Source organism: Aulonocara sp. 'chitande type north' Nkhata Bay, linkage group LG19 (assembly GCF_057382095.1).
Source record: "Aulonocara sp. 'chitande type north' Nkhata Bay isolate Kocher_YH1m ecotype deep benthic linkage group LG19, A_spYH_male_GT1.1, whole genome shotgun sequence".
NCBI classification, from domain to species: Eukaryota; Metazoa; Chordata; class Actinopteri; order Cichliformes; family Cichlidae; genus Aulonocara; species Aulonocara sp. 'chitande type north' Nkhata Bay.
In genome coordinates, this window is record NC_141362.1 from 28,412,419 (window position 1) to 28,427,275 (window position 14,857).

The 14,857-nt window shown below is 43.0% G+C and overlaps 1 protein-coding gene across 2 annotated transcripts in view; it reads left to right on the forward strand.

The window, feature by feature from the left end:
- Positions 1 to 3,345: 3,345 nt before the first annotated feature.
- Positions 3,346 to 14,857, forward strand: part of asap2a (ArfGAP with SH3 domain, ankyrin repeat and PH domain 2a) — a 58,590-nt gene continuing 47,078 nt past the window's right edge. Inside the window, exon 1 of one of the 2 annotated variants that reach the window (XM_086274899.1) lies at positions 3,346 to 3,923. In XM_086274899.1, coding sequence (XP_086131025.1) covers positions 3,795 to 3,923 — 129 coding nt within the window. In that variant the 5' untranslated portion in view covers positions 3,346 to 3,794. The remainder of the gene's footprint in view (positions 3,924 to 14,857) is intronic. The other variant, XM_086274898.1, reaches the window with a different exon arrangement.

Below are 14,857 nucleotides of genomic sequence, written 5' to 3' on the forward strand. Positions count from 1 at the left end.
ACGCAGCTGACGGCTTTTTGCTATGACACCCCTTTTCCGTTTGGGCTTTAAACAAATAGAGCTTGACTGTAAAATGGAAACATGGATGATTATACAATACGGTAAAAGTGGACCGTTGATTATTTAAGCAATTTAAACTGGTGTATTTGAACAGGATTTCATATTTCCTAACTGATAAGCCTGCGTGTTCTTCTTCAGGTCCCATAAAATATAAAATATGCTGCTTTTTATTATGTTTCCAAGCCATATCTTCCAGATGACCCTATACACCTGCTTCTCATTGCAGTACTTCAGAAAGAGACGTAGCACTCTCTGTTTAAGGCAGGTGCAACTGAAAATATTAAGTCCGTGGTGAAGAGGAGGGCTGATGTTGTTTGGTTCTGCTGACCTCACTGACAGAGCGGCTCTGTCTCTGGATAGCAGATGTTCCCTGGAAGTGCATGTATTCATTTCATAAGGGAGTCGAGGCCAGCTAGCCCGGTCAGGGTCAGCCTGGGTCTCGGGCTCTTCATTTAGCAGTTTGCCAGGAGATGCTGCAGCACTGAAAGAATGTGTGAACAGTGCCTATTTTGTGATTTAAAGGCTGCCCAGGGTTTTGCCTCTGCCGCCTCTAGACTATTTATACCAGTAGCTGTCCTGCCAGGGCTGAATGAGCTGGGAAACATCATCCCAAAGCCCAGGAGAAATGCAAGCACTCTGGGAGCAAAGGCTGTTGTTTTTTCAAGCTCCTGTTGACAGAAATTCCGGCATGAGAGTAACTCTTCACAGTTTTAGACTGTGCCTAATGATAGAATATTTTATTTTCTGAACTGTATTTTAGTAGATCCAACTTTTTTTTTTTTTCATTTTTATTCTTGCCTGTAACTTAAAATACCCATGCTCCATGGGCAAAACAAACATATACTAAACAAACTCTGAAGTGTAGGCAGATAAAAAGATGATAGAAAGCACACCATCAGATTTCCCTCCTTGCACTGATGCTGGTCCTCTTCAAACATAAATCTGGAACTTTTTCCTTTCTTTATCAAAGATGTGGTAGGAGCTGTGACACTATCGAGAGAACAGGAGATCAAAAATGGGTATTTTCCATTTAATCTTCTCATGCAGCACAGTCACATTAACGATGCTCACCTTTAAGCATCAGCATAATCCAAACAATCACATTCAATCCAGTTATTTTAAGTCTTTATTCTCTGATTCACTGAGCCATGATGAGCGGGCTCCTTGAATGAATACTGTACATGCTTTAGCTACTGCTGGAGTATTTTAGGCTCTGTTTGAAATCACAGGCAACATCTGAACAGCAACCCACTGTTACACAAAATAAAATGTTAATGTGCTCCTGCTGTTTAGGTGTTTAGCCGCATATAATTGGATTCAGAGATTATCTTTAGTGATGATCATTCCTTTAAAAGTAACTGTGTTTGTACAGAATAAGAACTGCTTGCTTTATGAGCATTACAGAAATACAGACCTGCAAAAATGACACTCTAAACCGCACTTTGATTATGATAGTGCCGCCAATTTGTTACACCCGGCTGCTTCTCCTCTCTCCACCTTAAAAAAAGAACCAGCAAGCGACTGTACACTCAAAGTGATGCTTTAAAGGTCTGTAGGAAATATTTCGGTAGGCGAAAAAGCTGACTCGTGGAACGCGGACAGTGCACTGAGTTTAGCTAATTTAACACATGACATGTATGTTATATTCTATTGTGCATTTAATACACATATTCTTACTTAACCCTTTATGCCACTTTTGATTATAGGCTAAAAACCCCGCATGTAGTATTATTGGTAGGGTGTTTTGCCACTTTGCAGCCCTTTGGTGATGTCCTCAGGCACTAATTTGTGCAATATCAGTGATGTTCTACATTAACTTATATGTTATGTTATGTTTTCCTGCAAGATTTAAAAGTGGCATGTATAAAATTACCATAAAGGCATCAGAGTCATATGTGGACTGAGTACAGCTAGCCTAACAGATACACAATACTGTTGGTGTGCCCTACAGTATTTTTTTTTCCTCAGATATTTTTATTAAAGTTTCTGCATCCATTTTTACAAAAGACCTACAGTATTTTTTGATTGAAATCACAGTTTGTATTACTTTTATCAAATGTAAAGGTTCATATCAACGTGAAAACTGAAGCCCCCCACACTCACTACAGTGTCCAACCTCCTTCTAAACGTCAGTAAGACAAAGGAGCTGATAGTGGACTTCAGCACTAAGCAGGAGAGGAACTACCAGACCCCTGTCATCAACGAGTGCCCAGTGGAGAGAGTGGACAGCTTCAAATACCTCGGAGTTCACATCACGCAGGACCTGTCATGGTCCTGTCACATCAACACCGTGGTGAAAAAGGCCCGACAGCGTCTCTACCACCTCAGACGCTTGAGAGACTTCCAACTGCCCTCCAAGGTGCTCAGGAACTTTTACTCCTGCACCATAGAGAGCATCCTGACAGGAAACATCTTAACCTGGTTCGGGAACAGCACCATGCAGGACAGACGAGCTCTACAGAGGGTTGTGCGGTCAGCTGAGCGCACCATCCGCTCCGAGCTCCCTGACCTGCACTCAATCTACAGCAGGCGGTGCTGGACCAAGGCCAGGAAGATCGTGAAGGACCTCAGCCATCCCAACAACAGACTGTTCTCTCTGTTGAGGTCAGGAAAGCGATTCCGCTCCCTGAAGACCAACACAGAGAGACTGAGGAGGAGCTTCTTCCCGCAGGCGATACGGTCTCTCAATCACACCACCACACAGTACTGACCCACACATATGGTTCTTACACACACACTGGACTTTCTGGACTTTGTTTTCACTTCATTACTTAAATCACGCTGCTGTTATTGTGTATATGCTGCTGTTATTGTGTATATATTTATTTATATTTCTTCATACATTCTTATATAGTTCTATATTGTGTATTTTGTTGTACAGTTATTTTATTTTCAACTTTAATTTATATATTTTATCTTATTCTCCCAGTTAAATTTACCCTTCATTCTAATTTGTGTTGTACAGTTATTTCATTTTTAACCTTAATTTATATTTTATTCCTTCCTAGTTAAATTTACCCTTTTTAATTTTTCATATTTATTTCCTATCTTATTCATAGCCTTTTCCTTTTTTGTTTTCTTTAGGTCACGAGCAGTTGTCCAAGCATTTCACTACATATCGTACTGTGTATGACTGTGTACGTGACAAATAAAATTTGAATTTGAATTTGAATTTATATATCACAGAAATCACCTTCCTACTGCGGTGCTATAATTTACAAGCAGCACTGAACGCGGCGTGTCCCCATTGGCTGGTGCGGGTTCATTGAATCCCCTCCTCTACCTTTGTCAGTTCCTTGCGCTCCCGTTGAAACGCCTGGTTGTTGTTTCCCGGGGCTTGGAGGAAGGAGAAGTTACCTCTGCTCTGCTGCAGGTTTTCGGGACACCGAGAGAGGACAGCGGGATCTGCCGAGGAAGCTTTTCTTTCCCCTATGACCACCCGGCTGGCCGTTAAACTGAATGGAGTAGCGGGATAAAAAGGCAGGAGGGATTTAACCTTATCCATCACCTTGTAAAGCACGGCGCGGTGAGAGCGGCAACGTGCAGCACTGCTGCGCTGGATTGTGTAGGGAGCAAACAAGGGAATAACACAAACAGAGATGGTTTACTACCCGCAGGGACCTTCACACACACCACTGCTGCTACTGCTCCTCTGAACTTTTCAGTCCTAGAAGTGCGCAGACGAGAAGGGGGTTAAGAAAAAGGGGCTCGTTCTTATCAGCAAGAAGGGATTAATGATGCCGGACCAAATCACAGTTGCAGAGTTTGTGGCAGAGACCAATGAAGATTACAAATCGCCGACCGCCTCTAACTTCACCACCAGGATGTCCCAGTGTAGGAATACAGTGGCTTCCCTGGAGGAGGTGAGTGATGGTAGCCCCTTGTTTTGCAAACATAAATGAGTTCTATTCAGATTTTCCAGTATTGGCAGGTAGTGACGTAAACGGTTACCACTCACTTACACATCCCTTAACCTTTATATTCACGCTTTGGCAAACTCAGACATCATTAATTAGAGGTTTTTTTTACTGTTTTGCGTCTACAATGTGCTCTGGTTGTAATTCAGTTTAATTTTAATGTCCAATTAGAGATCAGTCCTCACAGGTTTGCACAGCATTTCCAACTATCCGTAAACCCCCGATTCCCCAAAATGGAAGGAATCTAAAAATGTATAACAGAGGAGGGGTTCTCCTTTCTAAGAGGACTAGACATGCAATAGATGTCTCATGTACAGAGTAAATGAATGAGTTAAATTAGGGGCTGTGAGAGGATTAAAAAAAGAGAAAGAAATCAGTCAAATATACACGACTTTTCACTGTTCCTGCACAGAGAGCACTTTGTGTTCTCCTTTAACTTGCAGGTCATCAGGAGGAAGGACACTTCCGCTTTGTTTCCTGACAGCCCTCTGCTGCCTCCCTCCCTCTCTTGTTGTAGTTTCCCTACTTTGTGTACTGTAATGGCAGAGCCTCGCCCTGCCTCCTGGTAAAAATAGCATTTCCCACATGAGTAGCTCCGTTTGTTATGTGTGTTAGTGTGTCGCTGCTTTGTTTGCCGTTGGGTGGCATGTGGAGGGAATGGGGGGTTTAATTCTGGTGTCATTAAGGTAAAAAGTTTTGGAACTGGTGCAGTCATTTTTCCATCCAACACCTTTTTATTTAAAAAAAATAAATAAATAAAAATGACAAGATGAGGGAATCTGGTGGCTTAGATAATCCACATATGGGCTCAGTGTCAGCTTAAGCTTCCTGATCCTCCACACCTTGGTGAGGGTTGTGGCTTCATTTTTAACCTGTGTATATATGTGTGTGTGCGTGCATGGAGGACTGAGCCAGGCAGACGGTCACACACCTGCTCTAGCTGACAGGTGCTTCTCCTTGGCATCAGTCACCATTCTGCACATACTTTGCCTCAACCTTTTCATTTATTTATTATTTATTTATTTTGCTGCTGCTCATTTTTTTAAAAATAGCCACTAATCTCCAGTTGGGAAGGATTTTCAGCACTGCTCGAATGTCTTTTCCCGTAGAAGTAAACATAAAAGTGTTTTTTTTTTCTCTTCTTAAATAGCAGGTCAGCTGTAATTGGTGGCTTTGTGAGCTTGAATTGTTGGGTTGAGAGACTAATTCAGCAGCTTTGTTTTAGAGTGCTGCTGCCGCTGGAGAGGCGCACAGAGTGGCGTGTTGTTGTTTCACATTGACCTGCCCAAAGCTGAGGCTCAGGGAACACAGGGCCTTATTGTTGGGCCTAGCGGAGCTCGCTCACTTTGGTCTGTTTGACCAATTAAACGCTGCAGTGGAAGGGGAACACTTCCTCTCATTGTCTGCAGGCCTGCCTGGAATTTCAAGCGCATGTACGCAAACATAAACACATTTACATACACATGCGTGCACGAGCACCTGTTAGTGGTGCTCATCTTCCTGGTGGCTCATCTTGGAAAAAACTGACTAGCAGTCAAATGGACAGCGTACTTCACGCATTTAACCTCGAGTATAATAATACACCTGCATACTGTCTAGTCATGAATGCCGGATGAAGATTTTATACTGCTGTTTTCAGCATTATACCGATCGTCGAACCTTGTGCTGATTCTGGCCTTTCTGTTTGCTGTACAAGTGCTCATTTCTTTGCTTTTACCCTTCAGCTGACAGTCGAGGACAGAGCAGCAGTGTACTCTGTGATGCTACAGTGTGTTGGTATATGATTTCAGGTGACACTTGTGAGCTTTGTTTCCCTGTACAAGCTCCACTCGACAAGTAGAGCTTCTCCACTAAAAATGTGTTTTTATAAAATGACCACACTGCTATCATTTGCACAAAAAATGCATTTTATGGTGCAGTAGTGTATCGTGGTATCTCCTGTTCCACTGCTTTAGGAGCTTGCCCCCCATTATAACTTAGCAATGGGTTATTTATTAGTAGAAAGGAATGATTACTAGTCTTAAAACAGTCCTGTTTGCTGTTTGGGAAAATACAGGAGGTTTATCTGCTTTATCCTGTACTGTTTTGGAGATGCAAACTGCTTATAAACCTGGACGCCTCACCTCTTTGGAAGGTTGCATCCAATAATCCGTTTTCCTAATGAAGCGTGTTGTAAAGTACCTGATGGGCTTACAGTCTCAACTTCTTTAAAGACTCTGATCTTTGTTTCTGGCTGTTTATAGAAAAGCTTTAAACATGTTAACCAAAGCGGAGACTGCACCGCTCTGAGAGTTTATGTCAACGGGTGCACATTGTTGTGTAATTATTTCTTTCCAAACTTAATTGCATCTGACAGAATCTTAATTAGGCTAGTAGCTTTAAAGTGCTGGCTATTAGGAGGCCATTCAGAGAGCTTGTGCGCATGTGGGTGCTCGTTTGTAAAAACCACAACAATAAAAAGCTGTTTATCCAGTAAGAGGATATTGGGCTTTGTGTCATGGCCCCCCTCTGTGCTCATGTAAAACACTTGTGCTGACTTTGCTCTGGGCACACTTTTCAGCAGTCGAGATGTAGGATCTGTTTTTCTTTATTCGTAATAGTCTGTAATCGTTTTTTCTCATTCCTTATTTAAAAATATGACACTGAGGCAATCGTTATTATGTCAGCTGTCAGGTTTTTTTTGTTTTTGTTTTTTGTATAACACAGACTGTGCATATCAGGAAAAACCATGAGCTCAAGTGGAAAGCAGGACTTGCCCTGAGGGATGATCTGATCCCTGTCTATTGATCACGCTGAAGAGTCATGCACTCAAGGCTCACTCGAGGAGAAACTCATGAGTATGTTTCGCTGAAGTCAGAAATTGGCACACATTGTAGTCGTCTCAGGTCTGTTTTTGCACCTTTTTTCCCCCCCTCTTTCAGTTACTAAAGGCTGCCTGGCAGACAGACACCTAAAACAGCTGCAATCAATAGAGTTGCCTCCAGGAACGAATCTCACGTGCTTTCACTTCTATCTTTGGCAGCAGTACCTGGTAGTTTCGTGTACTGTCACTATGTTGCGCTTGAAACTCACAGAGGAGGTTAAAGAATTACTAGTACATTCATTCTGTGGTAAAGTGGGTCACTTACTGGGTTCGCGATGTGTAACATCAACAGTCCTCTCAAACCGTTTGCTAACGGTATGAAAGAGATGTTAGTCATACTTTAGACTGCTGAGCAGCAGCGTCTGGGGCTGTAAAACAGCCGTCACTACTTGATATTCAAGACAAGCTTTTGTGTTCTCAGCCCTTTGATCAACCCTTTGCAGGCAGACACACAATATCCGTTATGACATTACAGCTGCTTTCTCATTTAAAGTTGTTTGACAGGTAGAGTGCTTGCCTCCCCGGTGTAGCTTCGTATGTAAAAGTATCCCTAACTTGTTCCTCGACCTTAGTATATTTGTCTTTCTGTTGTTGTATAGTTATATGATATGTGTGTTGCTTTTGTGTGTGTGTTTTCTTTTCTTTTTTCTTTTAAGGATCATGTAAACCATTGTCCACCACAATACACACACAACAAAGGAAGACAATTACTTCATGTAAAGTAGCATAAAGTATTTATGAAAGGCCACTTATCATGCAAGTGTTTCAACATTTGACAAAAAGACACCTTACAGCTTGCTCTAAGTGCATGGTTTAGGTAAGGCCTCAGTTAAACAAGACTAGAGATGAGTCAGCAACCTCTAGCTGCTAGGGAAAATGTGTATTTCCAGGGAAAAATGTTTGTTTGTGACTGGTAGCTGGCACTCACTGTGAAATTGACTGCTAAAGCCCTGCTCACACAGACCAAGAGAGTGTTAAGTGATCTCACTGTTGACCACAGAGTGCTTGGGAGAACTTTATATTCTTTAACCTGTTGAGGTTTCTGGCAGTCGCTGGAGTGAAATTGGCTGCAAAGTTCAGTAGATGGTACTGCACCAAAAACCTTCCCGTGATTGCTTTAGTTGTAAGTTGGGTGCGGTGGTTGACAATAGTTTTCATGGAAGGTGCCAACTTGTCTGCAAACACTCGCTGTTTACTGTACATTGTGTTTACTTTGGTTTACAGTGAAACTGCGATGCAAGCCAGAAGTGGAGACCGTTCACTTTCAAAGTAACAGTTGCTTACTGCTTCAACCAGCACTTTCCAAAAGGTGCAACTTTTACTTTGAAAGTCAACATTTCTAATTTTGGTTTGCATCACAAGCGTTTGTTTCAAGTCACCATCTTTCATGCAGTCTACAGGCAACCATGGTGATGAACTAGAGACCAGTTGCAAGGAGGTTGTTGTAGGTCTTTAGCTTACAATGTGAAGCTGTTGTTGTGATTTGGTGCTGTGTAATTAAAGTTAAATTGACTTGCTACAGCAGCCAGTTTCACCTGGTGACAGCCGGCAATGTCTAGAAACCACTTGCCATCTGGTTGAGGAATACATGTTTTTCTGTAGCACCAGCAGTTTCAAGGGCATTGTCAACTGGGCTCGATGCGATTGTAAGTGACGTGTCAGGATACCGCGTGCAGGATGCAGCACCAAAGACATCTATTTGCCCATGCGTGCATACAGATTTTATACAAGGCAGGTTAAACAACAGGTTAAAGATCTGCTGATGTCCGATCAGGCGGTTTAAAATTTGCATTTTTACATGCACTTCCATTTGTTCAAGAGCCTCGGGGCTGCAGTGCTTTTGTGAAAACGGCTCAGGTTACTGAGCCAGAAAACTTAATGAACCATGACAAGGAGCAACTAGAGGTCCAATCTGAAGCTTTAAGTGACTTCAAGTTCATTGAAATGCTAAAAAAAATCAGTTTCTTGATGTAATGGCAATAGTAAATGACTGATGCAGAATACTGCATGGCTTATGCCCTCTAATACACCCACTCAGTGGGCCTCTCCTTCCAACCTCTATCTCATTGTTAAGTTTATTCATTTTTTGCAGATGAATAACGGTTATTTATAGCCAAGTCAGCTTTTCATGGATTGTTCCTGGCGTTAAGGGCAGTTGGGGGTAACTCGGTCTTGAAGGCTAGCATCATTATTCATCCATCTGGCTATTAATTCACCCAACAGAGGTCCATGACTCTGGCATGCCAGCTATGCATTGTAAAGCCTGCTGGATTATTTGCACTTGATTTTGTAGTGAGATTATTTTGTGAGTATCTCTGGGAATGGAAATGGCATTCACAGCATGCACGGGTGCTGGCTCTGCAGCCCATACCAGTCTGCAGTCTGGTTCTCACAGACTGTTACTAACTTTTCTAATGCTGGTGTGCAACATGGGGATGTGGCTTATGAAAAAAAAAACAGTGTGTTTAAAAAAAACAGCAGCTGATTACTGCCTGCCCTGAGTCTTTAGCCTCTCATCTCTTTATAGCACCTCTAAGCCTAATCTGAAGCCACCAGTTGTTATGGGTACATGCTCTAACTTGACGCTATCCTCTGTTAGCACATGGTGATATCTCTTAATTTCTAGTCTGTTCTGCATAACCGGTTGGAGCAGGACAAAACATTTATTCTTCTCCTACTATTTGCGTTGACATGTTTTACCTAAAGTGCAACAATTTGTGGTGGATGTGTCAACATCTAAAGACAAATGTGGTCTCCTAACTCATTTTACACATGTCATTCTGCTGGCTTGTGTTGATTTTCCAGCAGCTCCCGGGCCTAAAGAGAGCGTGGCCTTCTCCTGTCCTGATTGCTGCCCCATCCCAGGCGTGGTTGGTGTTAACGGCTGTGACCTGGTCAGGGACAGCAGCTGCACCCCCATTGGAACAGGTGGCCTGGAGGAAAGTTTTAACAGCCTTCAGACAAGGATTATCAGTGCAGGGACAATCCACATCTAATAGCTTTAGAGCCACACAGTTGGATCTATAAGCTCTTACACATACGGCCTAAATGCGCCGTCTGGTCCAAGTGAGCAACCCAAACCCCCAGCCACCTTGGCCAGTCTTCTGTATCCCACCAAAGAAGCTTAATGATGCTCTCAGTAATTGAAATGGGATTTCTGGCACGATCACAGCAGTCTTGTCTCCTCCCTTCATTCTAACTCTTTATCCGTTGTCCCTCGACTTTGCCTTAACTGTAGTTAAGGCACCAGAATAGGCCAAGTATGTTGAAGCAAAGCCAAATCTTGGGATGAGCTCTTGAATTTTTAGCTTTTAGTTTATTTTCTATAGTAATCTTGCTTGAGGTACTGGTGATGGAATACTTAAAGTTGATATCTGGGGAAAGACATGTTGCATGTGATTAAACACTCTCACTTTATGACTATATCTGTGGTAAAAGTCTCTTTTCATTATCTGTGTGGGACTGCTAACTCAATGATTCCCAAGGGTTTCAAATGGGAGGTGGCTGTCCGGCGTCTGGGGCCTGGTAATGCAGTGTTTGTGTTATCATCCTCCTCAGATGGACTCTGGCCAGGACTCTCTATGATGTACCTCATTAAGATCTATTAGCGGCAAGCGTCCCAGCCTTGTCCCAGTCACTTCAAAGCATTGATGCCTTTTATCCTCCGTGGCTTTGACTGTTACGATGTGATATGATTTTATTCAGTTTTGTGTGCTGTCTAGACTTGTGGGTGAACGCATCAGGACTTGGTAGCGAATTCATTTTCCTTTATTGCAGCCTGTTAGTCATTGTTAGACCTAATAAGTCTGTTTCATTAGGAGACAGGGTGAAAATAGTCAGAAACTGAGTCCGGCATGGTGAAAAGGACTGAGGTTAAAGGACAAACTGGCTTCTCTCTGTCCTAAACAGAGGTTAGGGGGTTAGACACCAGGGGCACTTGGGGATGCCTGGAAATTAAAGCCCATCTCATCCATCAGAGTGTCCTGGCCCAGATTGTCAGAGACGGCTGCTTTTGATGGCTTTTGTTCCCTCACAGGCTCTACCTCTTCCATTAATGAACTCCGCTATTGATTTGTAGTCCCGTCCACTCCATGTTGCTTAGGCCCACGGTGCCGTGGGAGGGGTGAATCCTCACAGTTGTGCTGTCCTGTTGTCACTTTCACTCAGAGATCTGACCCAGACCTCTCCTTTGTTTGTTCTAGCGTTGCCTCCTCAGAGGCTCTCAAGGCAATCTTAGTTCGATTGCTTCTGACTCGCTTGGGGCCTAAGATCAGTTGTACGGTGTTGGAATTACACATCGGTAGTCTGGAAGTTGTGAAACCGCCAGTCGAACCTGCACCACCACCCTTCAGTTGTAGTACTGCTCTGCAACATCCAACATCTGTCCTCCTGGTGTGCAGTTTTCATAATATCAGTGATAAATTAAATGTTCAGCATAAGTCACAAAGCAAATGCTCTAAAATAGATTTGTAGAATTCATTTGTGGGAGTCTGCTACAGCACTGGAAACAGTGATACTTCCTGTAATTTTTGAAGCATGTTTTATCTGCAGAGATTGCCCGAGTCTGACACTTTTCAGATTGTCTGAGTTTCGTAGAGCGGAGTGAGTTCATGTCAATCGGAGCTCTTTTCAAGTTCTGAGTTCCCGGCGGAGTTCAGAGAGGGTTGTGTGAAATACAGGTCATCCTCGTCTCTACGTCTGAAGTGCGCTCTCAAGCCAACAACGGCACACAAACACAATCGTGGTCTCTGTAGTTTTTTACAGCAGAGTTTTCCAGGAGAAAACAGGTCATTTTCCCCTCTGTCTCTCAGGCATCATGTTGTAACTGTTGGTCTCTGGCACAGGAGTCTCTGACACCGTGAAGCTGGCACAAACCTCCGTGTGAAAAGAAGCCAAACAGAAACTTTAAGGTGAAGTCAGAGGAGGGTTTTTTCCCCACTGCTTCCTCAAAGTGCAGCACATTTGGTCCTTATTTCCCCCCCACCCTCTCCTGCAAACTTTTATCAGCCTCCTGCTACTTTTATAAACTTCATTAAATACTCCCCCTCAAAGTTAGGCAGACCGTTTTAGCAGGTTTTAAATACATGGCGCCATCGGGGTCTTAAGCCTGCTGCTCATTTAACCCTCATTTTTAAGATCTTTTATGTTATATTTGAAGTCATGCACAGAGCGTGGCGGATACAGTGATGCAGACCTGAATCTGTTAGTGATGGGCTGGGGCTGCTCAGATGCTATAGATGCATTTCACTTTGATGCAGTGCAGCTGTCTGGGGAAACCAAAAGGAAACCATACTTGCATTGGGGTCTCTCACCTTGTAAAATGTAAAACACCCTGAAATACGCCTCGGGACTTAACATGAAAGTTTGTTTTCTCTGCCACTTAAAGCGCTGCAGTTGATGTTGTCATCCCAGTGTGATTTCTGGCAGCTGGTAGTCAAGGCTGTGGTCCAGCAGCGGTCTTTGTAGTGCTCACCGAGGAGCTGTAAAGCAGCGAGTGCGCGGTACTAAAGTACTTGTGGGTGGATGAGACGTTTTCAGAAACTTGCAGTTGGGGAGAAAACTTAAACAGAAACGAAACCGAAACTTCCCAAGTGAGTTCAAGCTGGAATTATTAGGCTCCCTGGAAAAAGATGTTGACTCATAATAAATGTAGTCACTGTTTAGCTTTGTGCTGGAGTCTTCATCAGTTCTGTCGCCAGAGATGCAAAAATGCACGCATTTCTGTGTTAATGAGCTCATGTCAGCGTGGAGTTTTCCATGCTGACCTCGGGCAGACTAACTTCTCACATCTCTGCAGTCGAGGGAACAGAAAGCCTGCAACTATGGCCCGTTAGCAGTCCACTCCACGAAACCCACCTCTGTCCAAATATTGACTTTTCTCACTCAGCACAGAGAAAAGTTGTGAATGAAACACTTGAAAGTGGCTTTAAAGGAGCTCTTTTAAAGAGGGAATTCATCTGCAGCTCGAGATTATAGATAAAATCTGTCTCGGGTGGAAAATCAGAAGCAGAGACATAAGAAAACTGCATGGCTTGAGCACAGCTTCCTCAGAGACATGCCTCTTGGTTTTAATGTCTGCATGTTTGGGGACATATTATACTCATTATACATTTCAAAGTAGCCCTTATATTTACTTTGAGCCTCGATGCAACTAAATTCATCCACTGTTGGGTTGAGCCTTTTTTCTTAGCTCCTGTTCCTCGCAAACAAAAGGTTTGAACAGGAAGAGAGACGGGCTTCTGCGCTCAGTGTCGCACCTTTGTCACAAATGAGATGATCATATTAAGCCACATTAAACATGTTGCTTCACATCATACAGAGCCAAGAGTTTAAAAAGCTCTCCAAGGGGATTACTTGTGGCTATTGTGACCTCAATGTTTGTTTAATATAATAATAACCACTGTGAAGGGAGACTTATGATAAGGAAAAGCATAGTAGGTCTACTTCAGTGTTCTGAGTTTTGAGCTGAGACACAGATCTTCCTTCACCGACACAGAGCGAGTTTCCCTTCCTGTGTTTACACTGTGAAACATATGGAAGTGCAGACAGCAGCCCGAAGGCTGGTCAGTACTTTGCACTGTGCAGCTGCTTCAACAGCACACCTGCAGAAAACCTGACTTGTCCCTTTTTTGTAATGTTTCAGAGAAGACTGCATACAAATGTAATGTTTTATTTATGTTTCTCTTGGGCCCAAGTATACTTTTTTTTTTTTTTTTTTTTTCCCCCCCCCAGGTGACTCAAAAAAAGGGAAAGTTTTTGATGCAGTCTCACACAGTGTATAGATGGGCGTTAAGCTCGTACACCTAATGATAGATGTTCATAAGACACTTATGTAGCGCTAGTGGTCGACCTGCTACCCGCGGTGAGTCAGTTGCTGTTTGGCCTGTGAAATCTTTTACACAGCTCATCTGCTGTTTCAGATATGAAGTTAGATCTGTCTCATTAAGAGATCCTGTTCCAGTTTTTGCTGTGTGGGCTGACCACCTCGCAGTGGGGAAATAAATATCAATGTGATGTTGAGTGCAGTCAGATGATCTTCACATCAAAACTTAGGCTTTTTCTGTCCTATTAACTCACTCTTTTAGTTGTAGTTGTTTTTTCCGTGGAGCTACTGTACCAACACATGCAGCAAATCCTAGGCTGCTGCTTTCTTACTCCCTGGTTTCCACTATATGAAGCAGACGCTTCCTTGGGTCCCCGTCGCAGGCGGTGGGGAGCTTAAAGGGTAAGGCAAGGTTATAAGACGACTTATAAAGACGCACAGACAGAGCGCAGATGTGCGTGTGTGTGTGAGCTTCAGAGAAGTGTGTGAAGATTTCTCGGATTGCCTTTCTTTAAAATTTAACGTGTTTGTTGTCTGCTGATGGGGCCTCTGAGGAAAGAGGGACGGCATCTTGCAAAGCAGACATGCTGTCATCAGCAGATAGTTAGCTGGCAGGAACAATGGGGCTGGGTCTCTGTCTTGTCTGTCAGTCACTCCTGCATGCAATCATCCAGGAATGTGTTTCTTCTTCAGACAGAGGAGAAAGAGGTGGAAACTGCTACGATAAAACAGCCCTGTTAGCTGGACCCACTTTTGCTGGCGTTGTCTATCACTCCCCGCTGTCTCACATGGTCTTCGTGTTCTCTCTACCTCACTGTGTTTTGGGTTTTGTTTCTCTTCTCAAGATATAAAGGTTCTTTTGTCAGTTACAATTATTTTGTCCTTATATAATGTCACTTTTTTCAGTCTGAAACCAGATTTGAAGTAAGTTTTAGTTTAGAGCAGGTCACCTACTAATTGGAAGGTTGTTGATCTGCATGCCAAATATCCTTGTGCAAGATAGCGATCCCAATTTGCTTTCCGATGCATCCATTGGAGAATGAATGTTATCAATGTTGGATAGAAAGCACTTGCATTGGAAAAGCATAGAAAAAAGTGCTTGTATGAATGAATGTTAATGAGTGAAGTTGTATTAAAAAAAATTCTTTGAGTGCTCCGTTTGAGCAGAAATGATATGTGTCCGCTGTTTTTTTT